The 19,428-nt window shown below is 34.7% G+C and overlaps 2 protein-coding genes across 3 annotated transcripts in view; one reads left to right on the top strand and one right to left on the bottom strand.

Moving 5' to 3' along the window:
* Positions 1-19,428, top strand: part of LOC114334782 (probable nucleoporin Nup54) — a 227,497-nt gene that overhangs the window by 100,463 nt on the left and 107,606 nt on the right. The window lies entirely within an intron of this gene.
* The window catches only part of LOC114334781 (uncharacterized), a 106,656-nt gene continuing 93,744 nt past the window's right edge, over positions 6,517-19,428 (bottom strand). For both annotated transcript variants that reach the window (XM_050652794.1, XM_028284876.2), the window contains exon 2: positions 6,517-9,489. In XM_050652794.1, coding sequence (XP_050508751.1) covers positions 7,930-9,489 — 1,560 coding nt within the window. In that variant the 3' untranslated portion in view covers positions 6,517-7,929. The remainder of the gene's footprint in view (positions 9,490-19,428) is intronic.

Raw genomic sequence — 19,428 nt, 5'->3', positions numbered from 1 at the left:
AATGTATAATAAGTCCATTTATATTGATTTTACATACTTTTAGTAGTTAATTCATGGTATAGGAACGCAATTAAAACCATCTGGCCTGTTAAAAAAATATATGAAAAATTCAGGTTTTTCACAATTTTTGCTAACTTTGATGGCATTGCGCGACCGGAACACAAATTAATAAAAAAATAATAATTAGTGATTTTTTTAAGTCTATACCAATGGCAACTTTTGCGCACTATAGCGACCTGAAATATAAAAAAAAGTTTTTTTCGAACCACCCTAATGTAGGGTACGGACCGTGCCCTGTAAGGAAATGTATTAATCCTTTTTTTGGGTTAAAATAATTTGGTATATTATTTAAATTTGGAATAAAACGATAGAGACGTCTTACTTTAGGGGAATTATCCCATTCGTTTTGCCATTTTCTATATAATATTTCTTCTAATTATCTTTTTGTTCTTACTTCCATTCCCATTAATTGTATTATTTTTTCATAATTTTCTTTTCTTTGCCAATATCTGCATGCACGTTTTTGCGCTTCCAAATGCATGGGCATTACACCAGTCAAGACTGTTAAAGCCAAGCGTCCACAGACCCGCATCGTACGCAAAGGATTTTAGTTTGTCTTACAATGATTGCCGATAATGCGATCCGTACGATGCGGATCAGTGGACGCGGTTACTTAAGTTTCTGTACAAGGCAAACTAAAATCCGTTGCGTACGTTGCGTCCGATGCGTACGATGCGGGTCTGTGGACGCTTGCCTGTTGTTGCTGTAGTACTGAAGGCTCCTGTCATTCTAACAAGAAAACCTCTTTGTGCTTTATTTAGTTTTTCAATATTTTTATTATTTGTTAGTCTGTGTGTCCATACACTTGCACCGTACCCTACAATTGAGGCAAGTATCGTACTCAGGTATACGCGCATATGCTGGAACGGAACTCTATACTCCCTTTGTGCTAGGCTTGCAATGCAATGCATGACTTTCGCTGCCTTCTCACAAACGCTGTTTATATGGTTTGTAAAGAGTCTTGGTTCATCGATTATGATACCAAGATATCTAGTTGTTTTTGTTCTTTTTTAAACAGACATGTGGTCTGTTCACAGTTAGTAGCGCTTGTCTGCTGTCCGTGCAGATTATTATGGTTTTAACGGCTTTACCTTTTCGGGTTATATCTTTTGCGGCTGTGGAGATACTAGCCAGTTCAGTCTGAACTACGCTGGCATTGTTTCCCATACCCCACTTTATTCTTAGGTTCAGTGATCGGGAGTATATCCCGCGCCTTCTTTTATTTTGGAGCCATCGGTGTATATGTAATACGTCTTTGCCACGTTTGACTCCTTATGTTGCTTGCTTCGATTTTGTAGGGTTTGTCGAAGACAAACTTAGGTTTATTTGACTCGTAACCTGCCTGCAACAGAAGTAAAACATTCAGCTCTCCCCTGCAGTAACGACATCTCAATTGTCAGATTCATAATAATTCAAGGTTTGCACCCTCTGGTATCATTGTCACCAGCGCCACTTCTTTGACATATACGTGTAAAGGGGTGATGCCAATGAGCAACTAAAGCAGTTGATGTTGTTTTCATGGCACCTGTTACATTTAGACAAGCCATCTGTCGAGTATGGTTTACTTTGTTGATTGCTGTGACTTGTAGCACTTTTGGTACCCAAGTAATAGCTCCATAAGTGGGCGCTTACAACGAGGCGCTGACCCTAGCTCCATAGTATCGCTCGTACCATAGTATCGATTGCCAGGTAAAATAAATGCATTATTTTAAATGCGAGAGTTTACGAACATGAAGACTACGATACTATGCTCTAGGAGAGATACGATGTGATGGTCTCTGTTATGAACGTACTCTAAGTTAGCCTTGGTCTAATGATATTAGTGTAGATCCAGGCGATGATCCTGGGCAAAAGATCCAGGTGCGTCCGACGGTTCGTCGATGTTGTTGATAGGCAACATCTGCTCTTTTAGCTCTACTATCGAAAAGTGAGTTTCATATTAACTTCCTGTTAAGGGTAATACCAAGGTAGTTCACCTCTTCAGAAAAGTTTAGACTGCAGTTTGAAATTCTTGGAGGTATTATTAAGGTCGTGATCCTTCTTTTTCTGGTGAATATTACCATCTCTGTCTTCTTAGGATTTATAGATAGTAAGTGTTCTTTACACCATGTTTGCATTAGTCTAAGAGACTATTGTCTGCATATACTATTGTGTTGAACCCGTTGTTGTTGAGTTGGTCAACCAGAGTATCTAAAACTATGTTCCAAAAGAGTGGTCTAGCACCCTTCCCTGTAGTAACCATGCCTCTAATCGAAACGTCTTTTAAATTTATGCTTATTGCTCTATTGGAGAATATACTTACTGAATATACATTCGCCCACGGCCTTATGTTCCTCTCGCATGTCCTTTTCATCGTTTTCAAGATAAACGATGTTAGATAGCGTCTAGTAATATTAGTTATTATAAATGTGTGTGAAGTTTCTCACATTTGGCCTTAAAATATGCCTGCGTTCTCATTAATGCAGTTTTGACAAACTTTTTTAATAGCAGTTTTACCACAAAACGGTAATGATATGTACTCACGATTATTTATACAGTTATGTAATATAGTTTATAAATATCTATACAACTTTAATAATTTCAATGCCTCATTTGATAATATTTCATACCAAAATACACACTGTATCAACCACTTCCCACTGCGACATAGTGTCCGTCCCATTCTTAAGCTAGAAACAAATAGCAAATTTTATATCTCTTGATGGTAATTAACCATTTTATATAACCACAAGCTTAACAATAGTCTTTGAAACAATTTATTTAATTAAGTTAAAATTTGATTTTTCGTTCACAGGTGTGTTATGTGTTGCATATGTATTGGCTATGAGATTTTTGATGGTCTGCTCTTCATTCGGATATTGTTGGTATGCTCTTGTTGTTGATTTCTGCTTTTAGCATTGGTAACCAAAGCCCAAAGCCTACTGCATTTTGCTGATGGGTTTGCTACACATTTTTCATCGTTGAGTAGGATGAGGGCTGCTTCTTTTACTTTTCTCTTTTTTAGGTCTGTTTCCTTTATGATTATTGATGCATATTTCCATTGTACGCTGTGCTCCTTGTCTCAGGCATGTTTGCATATCTGGGATCTCTCCGAAGTCTGTATGATGTCTGTCTCTTTTGATGTATGTTTCATGCTCGTTAACCCTAATACAGGAAACCTGATCGAAGGAAAGCCTTGAAAAAGCATTCGATCGAGTACAACATCATAAACTCGTACATATACTAAAACAACTCGACATAGATCAAAAAGACATTCGTTGCATAAAAGCTCTTTACTGGAATCAAACAGCTGTCGTCAAGGTGGATAATGAAACAACGCAAGCTCAAAAAATTCTCAGAGGTGTAAGACAGGGATGCATTCTCCCCACTACTGTTCAATTTGTATCCAGAAAGTATCTTCCAGGAAGCTCTTGAGAAATGCGAAAGCGGCATCAAAATAAAGGTCGCGTCATATTATAATGCACGTCGCGTTTTCGGCACGTAGCGTTTGCAGACCGGCAATCGGACTGCCCATTCACATTATCATACATAGAACGTTTACGTTGGTTTCAGTTTGGTGCGGTGCAGATGTGTTTATTGTCACAACACATGTTTACATGACAAATTGCCTCGAAAACTACTTTTTAAATTAGACCGGGCAGTATCGTCGCCCCGGCTAGCGAAATTATTCCGATTCGATATTTTTAAACAAACTTACTCCAAAAGAAGTCCTTATAACATATCCACAGGGTGCCGGGCGGTACCGTGGTCGAAAAATTGTTTAAACATTTTTTTTAAACAAATTCACAAAAATATTTTTTTCATTTCGAGCAATATTTTTTTAGATAAACTGGGTCATTCTGGGCAAAAAAGGTCTCTTGTCATTTTTCTCTAAAATTGATTGTTGTCGAGTTACATGCGATTAAAAATTTGAAAAATGCGAAAAGGCCATTTTCAAGGCTTAATAACTCGATTAAAAGTATTATTATGAATTTTAATAAGTGACCAAATCAAGTTTCAAACCCCTTCTTCAAGGTCCCAAAGAGATTTTTGTCATTATTTTACTACAAAGCTGTTATTTTTAGTTATTAACAATTAGCGCTATAGTCCAACTGTATCGTCGCCCCCGTTAGCGAAACTATTTCGATTAGATGTTTTTGCACAAACTTACTCAAAAAGAGTCCTTATAACAAACACATCCACAGGGTGCCGGGCGGTGCCGTTGTCAAAAAATTGTTTTAACAATTCTTATTAAACAAATTCACAAAAATAATTTTTTCATTACGAACGATTTTTTTTTAGATAATTTGGGTTATTCTTAGCAAAAAACATATCTTGCAAAAATGCGGAAATGGCCATATAACTCGACAACAATCAATTTTAGAGAAAAATCACAAGAGGCCTTTTTTGCCCAGAATAACTCAAATTATTATTAATTTGGGTTTAATTAAATTATTAATAAAAAATTATTTTTGTGAATTTGTTTAACAAAAATTGTTTAAACAATTTTTAGACCACGGCACCGCCCGGAACCCTGTTGATGTGTTATAAGGACCTCTTTTTGAGTAAGTTTGTGCAAAAAAATCTAATTTCGCTAACGGGGGCGACGATACAGTTGGACTATAGCGGTAATTGTTAATAGTTAACAATAACAGCTTTGTAATAAAATAATGACAAAAACCTCTTCAGGACCTTGAAGAAGTTGTTTGAAACTTGATTTGGTCACTTATTGAAATTCATAATAATAATTTTTAATCGAGTTATTAACCCTTGATTTTTCGCAATTTTAGAGAAAAATGACAAGAAACCTTTTTTGCTCAGAATTACCCAAATTATCTAAAAAAAATATTGCTCGAATGAAAAAATATTTTTGTGAATTTGTTTAAAAAAGATTGTTTAAACAATTTTTCGACCACGGCACCGCCTGGCACCCTGTGGATATGTTATAAGAACCTCTCTTTGAGTAAATTTGTGCAAAAAATCGAATCGGAATAATTTCGCTAGCGAGGGCGACGATACTGACCGGTCTAAATACTCGGTATCAAATTCAAAGAAATACCTACATAAACAACAAGGGGAAAACGACCCGTATCTGTCAACATCCGAAAAATATTGTTTTCGAATGAACCGAACGCAGACGTAACGTGTCTTATACGCTACGTTACGTTTCTTATACGCACAATATGAATGGTTCAATTTAAAAACCATTAAATTATATTTTTCGCAAACGAAACGCTACGTGACGAAAACGCGACGTGCATTATAATATGAGGCGACCTTTAATGGTACCTGGGTCAATAATATACGATATGCGGATGACTCGGTCTTAATAGCAGAAAATATAGAAGACCTCCAAAACCTTCTTAATAAAATTGGAGAACATAGCGAGAACATGGGACTTAGCATCAACATAAAAAAGACGAAGTTCCTTATAATCAGCCGTCAATTATGTCAACATCAAAATGCAAGACTAGTATATAACAACTAAGATGTAGAGCGCGTAAGAAAATTTAAGTACATGGGAACCTGGCTATGTGAAGACTGGATGTCGGATATGGAAATTAAATGTCGGATAGAAAGGGCCAGAAGTGCATTCATGAAATTCAAAAACGTCTTTACGAACTCTGACTTTGACCTGAACTTAAGATTAAGATTCACGAAATGCTATATATGGTCGGTGCTGCTATATGGCATGGAAGGATGGACTTTAAAAATAAACACAATGAATAAGCTAGAGGCATTTGAGATGTTGATTTATCGACGAATCCTTAAAGTTCCCTGGACCGCACGAATAACAAATAAAGAAATCCTGAGAAGAGTTGGTACAGAACGACAACTGCTATTCACAATTAAACATAGAAAAACGGCATACCTTAGGCACCTAATTAGAAACGAAAGATACCAGTTTCTGCAAACCTAAATTGAAGGAAAGATCGAAGTAAAAAGGGGAGAGGGCAGGAAGAAAATGTCATGTTTCCGTAATGTCAAACAATGGACAGGATTAAGAAACATAGGAGACCTAATACATACTGCAAGGGATAGAGAAAAATGGTCAAACGTGATCGCGAACATCCATTAATGGATTGCATAAGAAGAAATAGAAGAACCCTGATACATAGTGGTCTTGCAGTTTCTCCCACGTAGAAGTTGTCGCATTCACCAGGTATTTTGTAGATGCAGTTTTTGAATCTTTCTTGTGTGTTGTTAGGTTTGGTTTTGGGCAGAATATATCCCAGAGTGTTGGTTGTTTTGAATATTGTTGTGATATTGTGCTTGTTTCCTATCCTTTTAAATTTTTCTAATAAGCCCTATACATACCTATGGTATTGTTGTCATCTTTCAATGCTTGTGGTGTTTTGTTGTTTCTTTTCTTCAATCTTGTAGATTTCTTTTTTTTAATTAAAGCAGAACACAATATCTAACCACCCGTTATGGTGTTTTTAGTAATGATATAAATAAAACTACTTATAGCAGATATATATGTTAAAAAATATATTACAGTGATCACAAAAGTTTCAGCTTGCCTAAGAAATGAAATACATAACTCATAGATATTTTTATAAGAATATGTTAACGTGTTACATGTTAAATATTACATACATTACATACATTATGTTTTATATGAAATTGATTAAATATATAAACAGTTGCACAGTTTGTAATATAAAATGTGTAGTTTATCATAATTGTCCCAAATTCATAATAAATGCAATCAGACACTTGTAAAAATATATTTATGGATTTATGGAAATACAGAAATGAGTCTTTTAATTGTAGCCAAGATCTGATTCCCAATTAATATAAAGATTCTCAACCTCTGGTATTATACAGATATAAGGCGTAAAGCTTGTTACGCAAGGAGAGCTATACTATAATATAATATCTCATATATATCAGAAATATCGTTCACTATTTATAGTAATGAGTGAACGTGAGCCTGCATACACGAAACTATAAATATTTTTATAGGTGCGATATATCCTATTAGTATCTCGAATATTTTATGTTTAAGCGTCGAGCGATATTTTATGTTTATATTAGGACATATCGCACCTCCGCTCAAATAGTGTCACATCTCAAAAAAAGGCTTTATTGCACCAACAGTTTAAGAAGACTACAAAATGTTATCTCAAAAAATGTTACGTTTATAGTTCAAGTATTTATCGTTAGATGACAAAAAAAATATCTCACTCATCCGGAAGAAAAGTGACACAACTCGAAAAGATGCATAATCCCAATTCTGTTGTTAAATTGACTCCCAAAATACTACACTTTTACTAGGAAAAGTGTCATTATTCATTTGGCGATAAAATGAATATTTTTATTTCGGCATAATGACACTTTTGAGGTTATGCTCTGACGTTCGACGTGAACGCATCGATATTTGTCACGAAAACCGTTGTAAATTGAGAAGTGTCCTAGGTATTTTTCATTAGTGATAAAAAAGTGACCAATATTTTAAAGGAAAAGTGACATAATTCAAAATTTTATCTTTTTTTTTTTCTTTGTTAAATCAGATATCATAGTTTTTTGTTTTAGTTTTTACACAATTAGAAACATTAATTTATCCATATTCCTCATTTTTAATTTGTAAATTTTAGGAGTTACCGGTTAAAACTTACAATTGAATTAAAATCTAAAAAATCCATTTTTGTCTCTAGTGAAAAAAGTTGCTTTTTGAGATGTTACACTTTTCTTGCAGATGAGCAATCTGGTATATCGTCTGTGGGTGTACTTACTATAATATATATTTCGTTTCACTATTTAGCTATAATAAATATAATAAAAAGGCTCCCCGTGCGTAACAAGCTTAACATCATTTAAGAATATTAATAATATTGCAATCGTACATTTTGGCAGATTTTGTTAATGCTCGTGAGGCAACAAAAATTATTCATTGGTGCGACTAAATTCCTTCAACGGGTTAATTTGATACGCTGTGTATGTCTTGCTGTGCCTCTTCTTTTTGTAAATGTAACAAGATGTCACACCAACGAGAATCAAAATTCCAATCACAATTCCGATGACAATGTATATGATTATCTCCTTCTCTTCTCCAGGTTGCATAGCTGCACCATTGCCACTTATGTCATTATTGTATAAAATCTTGTTTGTTACTGTTGATATGGTAGATGTCACGTTACTCGAGAATGCGGTACCGGTATTTTCTGTAGTACCTCCTGATCCGTGCGTCAATGTGGATTCCTGGGTAACAGGTTTTGTGATCAAACTATTTATAGTTGAAACTGCTTCCTTTAGTTTTGTAGTTGTTGCTTTTGAGTCAATAACTCTAGTGAATATTTCTGTAGTAGAGTCGATCAATGTCGGTTCAGTGACAAAGTCTGTTGTAGCGTCACCATCTTCTATAGTTGTTACTGTAACGTGCGATTGACGACTCGTTGATATTACGGTACTTGTAGGAGATAAAATATTTTTAAATATGTCCGTAGCCGCGTTGATTGAATTGTTAGCAGTTGTTTTAATAGTTGAAATGGTTTGATCAATTATGTTACTAGTACCTGGTGTAGGTACTACCTGATTAATAAGATTGGTAGGCGGTTTTACTATAGTCCCACCAGTATTTAAAATATTGTGTAAGGTACTGTTAACATTTGTCACTGTCGAGTCCAGTAAATTGGTGGAATCTGGTGAGGGTACTACTCCTTTAAGTACCGTGCTGGGCGTTTGCAGGATATTTGCCCCTGCATTAACTATATTGTGCAATGTATCATTAGCACTTGTTACTGTTGCGTCCAATACGTTTCCGGATGTGGGTACTGCCCCGTTAAGTACCTGGCCAGGTGCTTGCAATACATTGGTGCCGGCACCGAATAAATTGTTCAAGGTGTTTTTAGCACCTGTCACTGTTTTGTCCAATGCGCTGCCTGAGGTGTCGGCAGCTCCATTAAGTAAAGTACCAGGTGCCTGCAATACATTTGAGCCGGTACCGAATAAATTGTGCAAGGTGTTTTTAGCACCTGTCACTGTTTTGTCCAATGCGCTGCCTGAGGTGTCGACAGCTCCATTAAGTAAAGTACCAGGTGCCTGCAATACATTTGAGCCGGTACCGAATAAATTGTGCAAGGTGTTGTTAACACCTGTCACTGTTTTGTCCAATGCGCTGCCTGACGTGTCGACAGCTCCTTTAACTAACGTACCAGGTGCTTGCAATACATTTGTGCCGGTACCGAATAGATTGTGCAAGGTATCGTTAACACCTGTCACTGTTGCGTCCAATGTGTTACCTGTCGTTTGAACAGCTCCTTTTACTAATGTTGCGGGTGCTTTTAATACATTTGCTCCGGTATTGAATAAGCCAAGTAGCGTATTGTTAGCACCTTTTACTGCACTTTGCAATATATTACCGCTTTCTGGTGGATTTTCTACCGTCGGTGTGGTTGATAAGTTAGGTAGAAAGGATTTCGCTTGTCCCAAAAAATTTCCTGGTATCTGAAAAAAGATAAAAGTTAGATTGTTTTAAAAAGATAAACTGAACTATTAAATGTAAAATCTGTTTTCTGGTTTAGAACTAATTTTGGAATAATGGATTACTATTGGAACATCTACATATCTATCAAGCTCCATTCTAGGCATAGAGAAAGAAAAGTTAACTCATTAGGTAATAATGACTTGATTATGTCGACGACAGACTTATATGAACACTAAAAACCTACAGCAGTGAATCGAATAAAGATGACCCACTCAGGGTTGGGCAAACTTTTTTTAGTAAGGGCCACAAATTGTTTTTGGACCAAGGGCCGCAATATTTGTTACCTTTCGATTTTTTAACTGTTTACTAATCCTGTTTAATGGGTGGGGAGTATAATTTAAAATCAACATTTCAAGCACCTTTTTTGAATTTTGTTTGAACCTATGGTAGAATTATTTTATTTTTAAATATACATATTCAGTACAGTTCAGAAAATATTCAAAAAAAATCCAAGGCCAAATATTGAAAAATAAGCCAACGGTGTAAAATTTTTACCGACACCTCAAAAAAAATGTAATTTGCAGTAGACATCATAAGTCGTCATTAGATTTACACAAAACAAAAAATTCAAAAATATTTTATTAGCTTATGAGTCTCTCGAGGTAACGCTGTCGAGTTTTTTAGCTTTGACGATTTTTGAGTTTTTGATATCACTCAGAAGTCAAAATACCGAAATTTTTGGTAAAAAAGAGTGAAGATCAACATACTTGTTATTATATATATATATATATATATATATATATATATATATATATATATATATATATAGTCTTTTGAGTCCCTTTTACTTTTCAGTGTCGGGACTGGCACATCCTTTCACGTGTGTACAAATGTTGACCATTGTTTCTTATTGTATGCTAATCGGCTTGCTTCTGCTATTGTTTTCCCCTTCCTTTGGATGATGTTAGCGACTACTGTATCCCAATCTTCTCTAGGTCTTCCTCTACTTCTTTTCTTTTGTATCCTGGCTTCCCATATTTTCTTCACCGGTATGTTGTCTTTCATTCTTTTCATGTGTCCCCACCAACTTAGTTGTTTTTCTTCAATATACTCAAGTACAGATTTCGTCTTAAGATCTGTGCGTATATCTGTGCTTCTTATTCTGTCTCTCATTGTCACTCCTCTAACTCTTCGTAAATACTTCATTTCTAGGGCTTGTATCTTGCTTTTTAGTTTTCTAGTTAGTATCCATGATTCACAGCCGTATGTAAGCACTGGTCTATATATGGTGTTAAATACAGTTAGTTTGGTTTTTCTTGTGATTTCCTTTTTGTTTAAGAAGCTATTTTTTATTGCATGAAATAGTTTTGATGTTTTACTTATCCTCTCTTCAACATCTTTGTCCTGCCTTCCATTATTTTCGATTGTAACGCCCAAGTATTGGAAATGGTTTACTTGTTCTATTGCCTCCTCATTAATTTGCATATTTATTACGACTGGTTCTTGCGATATTACCATGGTCTTCGTCTTATGTGTATTTATCTTCATACCCTGTTTACATAATGCGTGATTCCATGCTTGCAGATTATTTTGCAGGTCTTCTTCTTTTTCTGAGATAACTACTACATCATCTGCGAATGCACATTCCGAAATGGTTACGCTATGGAGATTCCTGTACCCTACATGCAATTTCTTTAGTTGTGGTGTGCACTCTATCATGATTTCGTCCATAAAGATGTTGAAGAGGGTTGGGCTCATGACCCCTCCTTGCCTTAGTCCTTCAGTTGTTTCGAATTCTGTTGATTTCATGTTTTTATGTATTATGTAGTTTCTATTTCTCTTATAAAGACTTTTGATGATTTCAACTAGTTTATCGTCAACCCCTCTTCTTATCAAACTGTCCCACACAGTTTGTCGTTTCACCCTATCGAATGCCTTTTCCAGGTCTATGAAGGCCATATATGCTTTCTTTTTAGACAGTAACGTTTTTTCAATTATTTGTTTTACCGTGAAAATATGGTCTTGTACTCCTCGTCCCTTTCTAAAGCCGCTCTGTGCTTCATTTAAAGTAGTTTCTGTAATGTTTCTCAGCTTTTTTTCTAGTACTGTTTCATAGACTTTGAGAGAAGAACATAACAGTGTAATTCCTCGATAGTTGTTACAATCTTTGTGGTCTCCTTTCTTATATATCGGTACTATTACTCCTATCTCCCAGTCCTTCGGTATTGTTTCTTTTTTGCTTGCTTCTTTGAATATTTCAGCTAATTGTTTTACGCCTTTCATTCCCATGTACTTCAGCATTTCCGGTGGTATATGGTCGTGTCCAGGTGCCTTTCCGTTTTTAAGTTTGCCTATTGCTTCTATTGTATCTTCGATTGTTATCTCGATGCTTGTTCTCTGTTCTTCACTACCTGTCGCGTTACTGTTTTCTTTATTCCTATCCTCTTTTGTGGTAGTTAATAATTCTTGGAAGTGTTGTCGCCATCTTTCAATAATTTCTTTTTCTTCTGTGATTATTTTTCCTTCTTTGTTTTTAATTCTCATATCCTTACTAGGTTTGTCTGTTCTCAGAGATTTTAATGTTCTATAAAAAAGTTTTTGATTTTCTTCGCTATTGTGTTCCAGCTGTTGTCCAAATTGATGCCAACTCTTTTCCTTTTCTGTTTTTATCATATCTCTTACTGCAGTTCTTGCCTCTTTGTATTTGTTGTAATTGTTTACTGTTTTGTTTGCTAAATAATTATTCCAAAGTTTTTTCTTAGTTTTCACTTGTTGTTTTATTTCGGCATTCCACCAGTTTGTTTGTTTCACCTTGTCATTCCTTTTACTAATGCCACATACTTTTTTCGCCGCTTCCAGTAATATATTTTTAAATGATTGCCATTTTTGTTCTAGGTTGTTACTATCATTTGCATTTTCCAGAGCTGCTATTTCTAAATCAACCATTTCTTTGTATCTTAGGGCAATCTCTTTGTTTCTGAGCTTGTAAGTTCTGATTGATTCGTATTCAATTTTTCTTTTGTTTTCTTTTGTATGTTCCTGGGGTTTTTTGTTTTTATTCTTTATTCTAGCTTCCAGCAAATAATGGTCACTACTTATTTCTGGTCCTCTTCTGACTCTAACGTCTTGAATTACCTTTCGATTGTCGCGTTCTACTAGTATGTAATCAATTATTGACTTTTCTGATTCTCTTGGTCCTTGCCTAGTAAATTTATGTATGTCTTTGTGTTGGTAGTGTGTGTTTGTTACTATTAAATTATTTAGTACGCAGAATTCTATTAACCGTTTTCCATTATCATTTCTCACTTCTTCACCGTACCTTCCAATTACATCCGTTACTGTCTCATCTTTGATTCCTACTCTTCCGTTGAAGTCTCCAATGACGTAAATCCGCCCTTTACTGTTTTCTATTGCTATATTTAGGTCTGTCCAGAATTTTTCTTTGATTTCTTTTTTCTCATTTTCATCGGGTCCATATGCCGTAATTATTGTCTGTGGCTCTCCCTGGTCATCTTTCATCTCAAGAGCGACTATTCTTTCTGACCAGCCTTTCCAGTCCTGTATATTTATTACTTTTTCTTTTTTAATTATAGTACCTACTCCTGCAGCTGCTCTCTTTTCCGGTGGAACCCCGCTATATATAAGCAAATGACCGCCTTCTAGGTATATTTCACCAATTCCTTTCTTTTTTGTTTCTGTAATACCTAATATTTCTATTTTGTTTTTATCGAACTCGTAGCTCAATTCTGTTTCTTTACCATTTAGTCCTCTGATATTCCACGTTGCTAGTCTCCAAATATTTTTCTTATCCTGTTTGCCATTGTCATTACCTATTTCTTGCCTTGTCGTTTCCTTATGGTCCTTGCACTTGCTTTTCCTTGCAGTTAATTTGTCCAGTTTTTTGTATTGGCATTATCCCTTTCCAATTCGCTGCTTTTTGTATTCCAAGTCCATTTCTGCCCATTGATTATAAGTTTTTGGTATCCAATTTTTACAGTTTTCCTTTCTTCTATTTTTTGTTTTGCAATTTCCTTCAGTTTTTGTTGAATTTTTCTTTCGTTCTGGGTCAAGTCGTTATTTATAAATACTTGATTATATTTCCCCCTAGTTAATTTAGCTTTGTTTTTCATTATCTCCAATTTTTGTGCAAAATTCTCTACTTTAATCAGGTATGTCTTCTCCTTTATTTCCTTTATTTTTGGGACAGAAATTTTTATCTTTAACTGGTTTTCGAAAAAATGTTTTACATTATCTTCCATTTCCTTTTCTGTAGCATTTGGAATTTTCAGACCGCTTATAATAATATTGTTCTTTCTGTCTTTCTTATCAGCTATTTCTAGCCTTTCTTCTATTTCTTCAATTTTAATCATTTTAACTCGCAATTCTTTCATTTCCTGTTTTATCTTCAAATTTTCCTCTTTTAGCTGTTTTATTTCTTCTCTGTATATTTTATTCATTTCTTTTACCTCGTTAATCAGTTCCTTCGTATCTTTCATAATTTCAGCTGTAGTCTCGTTTATTAATTCCTTGATAATTTCCTTAAATTGCATAATTTCTTCATTAGTCATGTTCATCCTGATTTATTTGCCCTTATCTCAGCACGCCACTGCTGTAATGTGTGCTGTCTATATGTCTAGCGTAAGATAACGTCCACAGAGGTTCGCTCTTCAGAGGTTCGTTACCTATCCAGACACTTTTGGTAAAACTGGTTGCCTATCAACCTAATTTGTGTTTCAAGTATTTTTAGTAATTATTTGGTAATTATTATATTAATAAGTTATTCTCTAGGCTATTCTCACCTGCAATTCACTTCTTGGGTATTTAATTCGCCAATGATCACTAGTACGTATTTTATCAGTCCGTATTATCCCGGTATTTCGAGTTTTTAATACGAGCACAAATTCACACGTGTGTAAACAATCACCAGTAGCGTAGCTATCTTGTTATTTGTAAACAAAAAATAAGCATAAAACAAAAATTATCTCGACGAAGTTAGCTCACGAAATGTCTAAAGAAAATATATGAAAAATTTCAGGTGTATCTGTAAAAGTAGCTTTTGAGTTACAATGTCCACCGCATTTGAAAAGAAAAAACAGTTGTGAGAAAAACAAGTTTAGTTTTGCCAACTTTTATTTTCAATTTCTGCCTGTCACATCGTAATGCACAGCGGAATATGTTTTTGAATCGCAGAGTAATTTACAAAAGAAAAGGGAACACCTGTTGAACGTCTCTCACTACGCTCAAGCTGCTGCGAAGCGAGTCGAAGGTAGGGATATTAAACATTCTGTATATCGGGTAATTTTCCTACGGTCAAACTGAAATTTTCAGAGAGTATTCTTGAAACTGTGTACTTTCATATAAAATAATAAAAGCAATCGAAAATTTCAAAATTTTCAAACCATACCTACTCTTCTTCCTATACCACATTCGCACTTATTTAAGCATAGTATTTCCTCTAAATATGTATGTGTATATATTTAATTATTTTTATTTTATCTATGAACTTATTACTTTTTTCACTAATTTCTTCTGAAGCTATTTCCTTGTTGCGTCTTATGCAATTTACTATTTTATTTTAGAATAAGCCACAATTTAAGTTTGAAATTAAATTTATTTGACGTTTCAATATCCACTTCAGAAATCGTTATCAAAATACAAAACATTAATAGAGTAAGTATTTATTTATTAATGTTTTGTCAAATAAATTTAACTTCAAACTTAAATTGTGATAATCTGTGAGTGTGAAAATGATATATCTTCAAAATCTTTTTGATTTTAATTAATTAATTATTTAATGATTTTAATGAGGAAAATAATTGGACCAATTTTTTCTTTTTTATATGATCAATGAATAGTTTGAGTTTCATTATAAAAGTTGCATTTTGAGTGAGTTTAGTTCTAGCTGCCGTAGAGGTAACATCGTTTAATAGTGGCTTGTGAATTTAACCAATATAAGTTAAAAGTTAAACAGTTTTTATTGTAAACACAACTGTAAGTAGAAAAACTTAATTTTTAAAAAAAGAAATACAATTTACATTTCAACGTTCTACTCAATCGAAACCAGAATATTGCCTTAGAACAGTTGAATAGTTTTTACTATAAACACACCTGTAAGGAGAAAAACCCAATTTTTAAACAAGAAATACAATCTACATTTCAGCGATCTACTTAATTGAAACTTGAGTATTGCCTTAGACAAAAACTTAAGTAATTAGTGGTACCTTTAATAGTACGGTTAATATTACTATAATGGATTTAAATTGTCAGGCATGCCATAAAATTATAACACCGACAGATGGTAGCAAACTGGAATGTTCTGGATGCAAAACAACATGGCACGGTGTTTGTGCTCAACCTCAACCCTTAAATTTTTCACCTGCAACCTTGTTGACATGGAAGTGTCAAAATTGTACCACAGAAGCAGATGCTAGCACAATGCACTTCAACGCAATTATGGCTCAGCTTGCTAATTTAAGTAACGCTATCGCAACATGTAACACTCGAATGTCTGACTTACATAATTTAGTAAATTCTCAGTCGACAAAAATTGACGCTTGCATCTCGGAAATAGCGGTTCTAAGAAGAGAAAACGAACAGCTAAAAATTAAAATCCAGAAAATAGAATCCTCTCCTCCCGAAAATATCCTTATAGAGCTGGCTGATAGAAAACAAAGGGAAAAAAATGTTTTGCTCATGGGTGTTCCAGAAAATACAGAATCCGATGAAGTTAATGCACAACAAATATTAAATCAGGTAGCTCCTAACTTACAAATATCTTCGCATCGCCGGCTTGGCTTTCCTCGCCAAGATATGAAACCAAGGCCGCTGAAAGTTACTATGATGTCCAGTGAAGATGCCCTTTTTGTTCTTAAAAATAAATCTAAACTGAATCAAAACTCAAACTCAAACATATACATAAAACAAGATCTGACACCTTGCCAGTCAAAATATCTAGCTGAATTACGAACAGAGCTACAAAGTCGTATAGATAATGGGGAGAAAAATTTAACGATTAGATACATAAACAAAATACCTAGAATTACTACAAGAGGAACAACCAAACGTGATAGAGAGGGACAGGAATCACCTAGACGTGAAAAGGGACTCAAGACTTCAAAGCCTGCTTTATGTGGGGCAAACTCATCTGTACCTGAATAGCAATCATTCAAAATAGTATTTTGGAACTGTCAAGGATTTGCCAATCTGGATGAATTTGTTAGAGATTACAATGATTTTTCGGTTTTATGTCTTACTGAAACATGGCTACTTAATGAGTGTAATAATTTGTCAATTGTTTTGTCATCCTATAATGTTATAAGTAGTCCTGCTTCGAAAGAGAAATCCGTGGGCAGAGCAAGCGGTGGTATCTACATATTTTATAAAAATGTATACAACTGTGTAATTTTAGAAAAAACACCGTGGTGGCTATTTTGCAGACTGGTTTCTCCTTCGGAAGAGTCTATTATTATTTGCACAGTATATTTTAAACCGTCCTTAGATATTGTGTATATTCTAGAACTTTTTCAAGTATCTCTGTCGGAAATTCTAGAAAACCATTTCGATGTTCCGCTTCTAATTGGCGGTGACTTTAACAGTAGAATATCAGATATTGGAGAAGTTCCGCCAGAGATGCTGGAGGGCACAAATCTATCGGAGTATCGTCTAAGCAATGACATGGTTTTAAATACTAAGGGGCGCCATATTATTGACTTCATGAACACCAACTCTTTCTGTCTACTTAATGGGAGGACTGAGTCTGATACACCGGCACAATTTACTCACATTAGCAAAGCTGGAAATAGTGTAATTGACTTAGCATTTATCCAGAACAGTGCAATACCTATTATCCAAGATTTATGTGTAATGAACCATAACAGCCCTTCTGACCACTTTGGTATACTGGTAACTTGCGTTTCCGACTTTTTTCGAGAAAGTCGTTTCAAAAAAGCACTTCCTATACAAAAAAAAACTATATATCAATGGAATACTGACCTTGCCTTTTTCTATAAAATTTCTATGCAACATTCGAATAAAACGTCTCTTTCTATAAATATTGATGCACAGGAACTATACAATAATCTAATGTCAGCAATTAAAGAAACTGCTTCGCAATTACAACTTTGTAAAGAAAAATCTTTCCCGTCGTGTATCAGGCAAAGTCCTCCATGGTTTGATCATGAATGTACCTCAGCTAAAAACAACATGAAACAAAGCCTCAAAACAGCTAAATCAAATAACTTCCGCGACCCCTATAAAACAAATTTTTTGACATCAAAAAAAGCCTATAGACAAATAATTAAAAAGAAAAAACATATATATTTTCATAACCTGTATTCTCAACTTGCAAACAGCAGGGACTCCAAAACATTCTGGTCAGTGATTAGGAAATTTCGGAAAAATCACAATACTTCTTTTATCGATGTAGACGTATGGGAGCAATTTTATTCGAATATATATCCCCCAAAACTATATCATAATGCCCGTTTTTTTGATGCAAGACATCCCATTTTTGACGCTATTATAACCAGTGACGAAATATATAGAGTCCTAAATAACTGTCCCAATCGTAAAGCACCTGGAACTGACCATATTTCTTATGAATTCTTTAAAAATCTTCCAAATAATTGGATACTGTATTTAACGGGCATGTTTAATAGAATACTGGAAACAACCATTACGCCGCATAACTGGAGTGAAGTCATTTTTACTATGATATTTAAAAAGGGCAACAGAGATGATCCAGCAAACTATAGAGGTATTGCCTTACTTAATTGTGTTGAAAAAATATTTACTAATATTTTGTTAAACAGACTCAGAGATTGGGTTGAAGTAAATAATGTTCTTCCCGAATGTCAGTCGGGTTTCAGGGGATCAAGGGGTTGCATTGATAATGTATTCACCCTCACTTCTGCTGTACAACTGCAACTACGACTGAAAAAACGCAAAGTGTACGCTGCCTTTGTAGATTATAAGCGGGCTTTTGACTCCATTATCCATCATTTGCTGTGGCAAAAGCTATTTGGCCTTGGGGTGAGTTCTAAAATAATAGCCATTTTGAAAAACATTTATGATAATGCTAGGATGTACATCAAAACTCCAAACGGCTACACAAGACCATTTGATATTTCAACAGGAGTCTTACAGGGTGAACCTTTGAGTCCACTATTATTTAGTTTATTTATTGCGGATATAGAACAGTTTTTTATTAGTCAAGGATCACAAGGTATCTCCATTGATAGCCAAAATCAAATAATAATGCTATTGTATGCTGATGATTTGGTCATTCTTTGTGACTCGGAAGTTGAACTCGGTAAAAATTTAAGTTATCTAGAAAAATACAGTGACAAAAACCAGCTAACTGTAAATGTTGGCAAAACCAAAATTCTTCCATTTGCCCGAAGCGGTCAAATTGGCAATAAAGGCGTTAAGTTCCTATATAAGAATGAAAAAATAGAAGTTGTTAACAAATTTGTATATCTTGGAGTCACCCTAACCACAACATCACTTTTTAAAGCAATGGCCGATACAACAGTGGAAAGAGCAAAACACGCAATTGGTAACGTGATAGGTTTAATGGCTAAAACCAAAATGAATTCTTGGACATCTCGTGTGCAACTTTTCGATTCGCTAGTTCAAAGCCTTGTTATGAACTGTGTGCCCGTTTGGGGAATGAGATATGCTGACCAGTTAGAAAGAATACAAATAACTTTCTTTAAAAAACTTTTACATCTCAGTATCAATACACCTGATTATGCTGTTAGGTTGGAGACAGGAAGAGTAAAAATTTCTTTTACTATTTTCAAGCTAACTTTAAATTGGCTTATCAAGCTATCGCAAATGCATGATTTAAGACTTCCTCTTATTTGTTTTCTGCGTCAGCTTCAAATTTCTTCAGCAAATAATTCAATAAATACGAACAGATACAACTGGGTTTCACAGTTTAAGCAATATTTTCAAAT

This window comes from Diabrotica virgifera, chromosome 6 (assembly GCF_917563875.1).
Source record: "Diabrotica virgifera virgifera chromosome 6, PGI_DIABVI_V3a".
NCBI lineage: Eukaryota > Metazoa > Arthropoda > Insecta > Coleoptera > Chrysomelidae > Diabrotica > Diabrotica virgifera.
The sequence above is the reverse complement of the archived record's forward strand: the minus strand, read 5'-3'. Positions and strand labels throughout refer to the sequence as shown.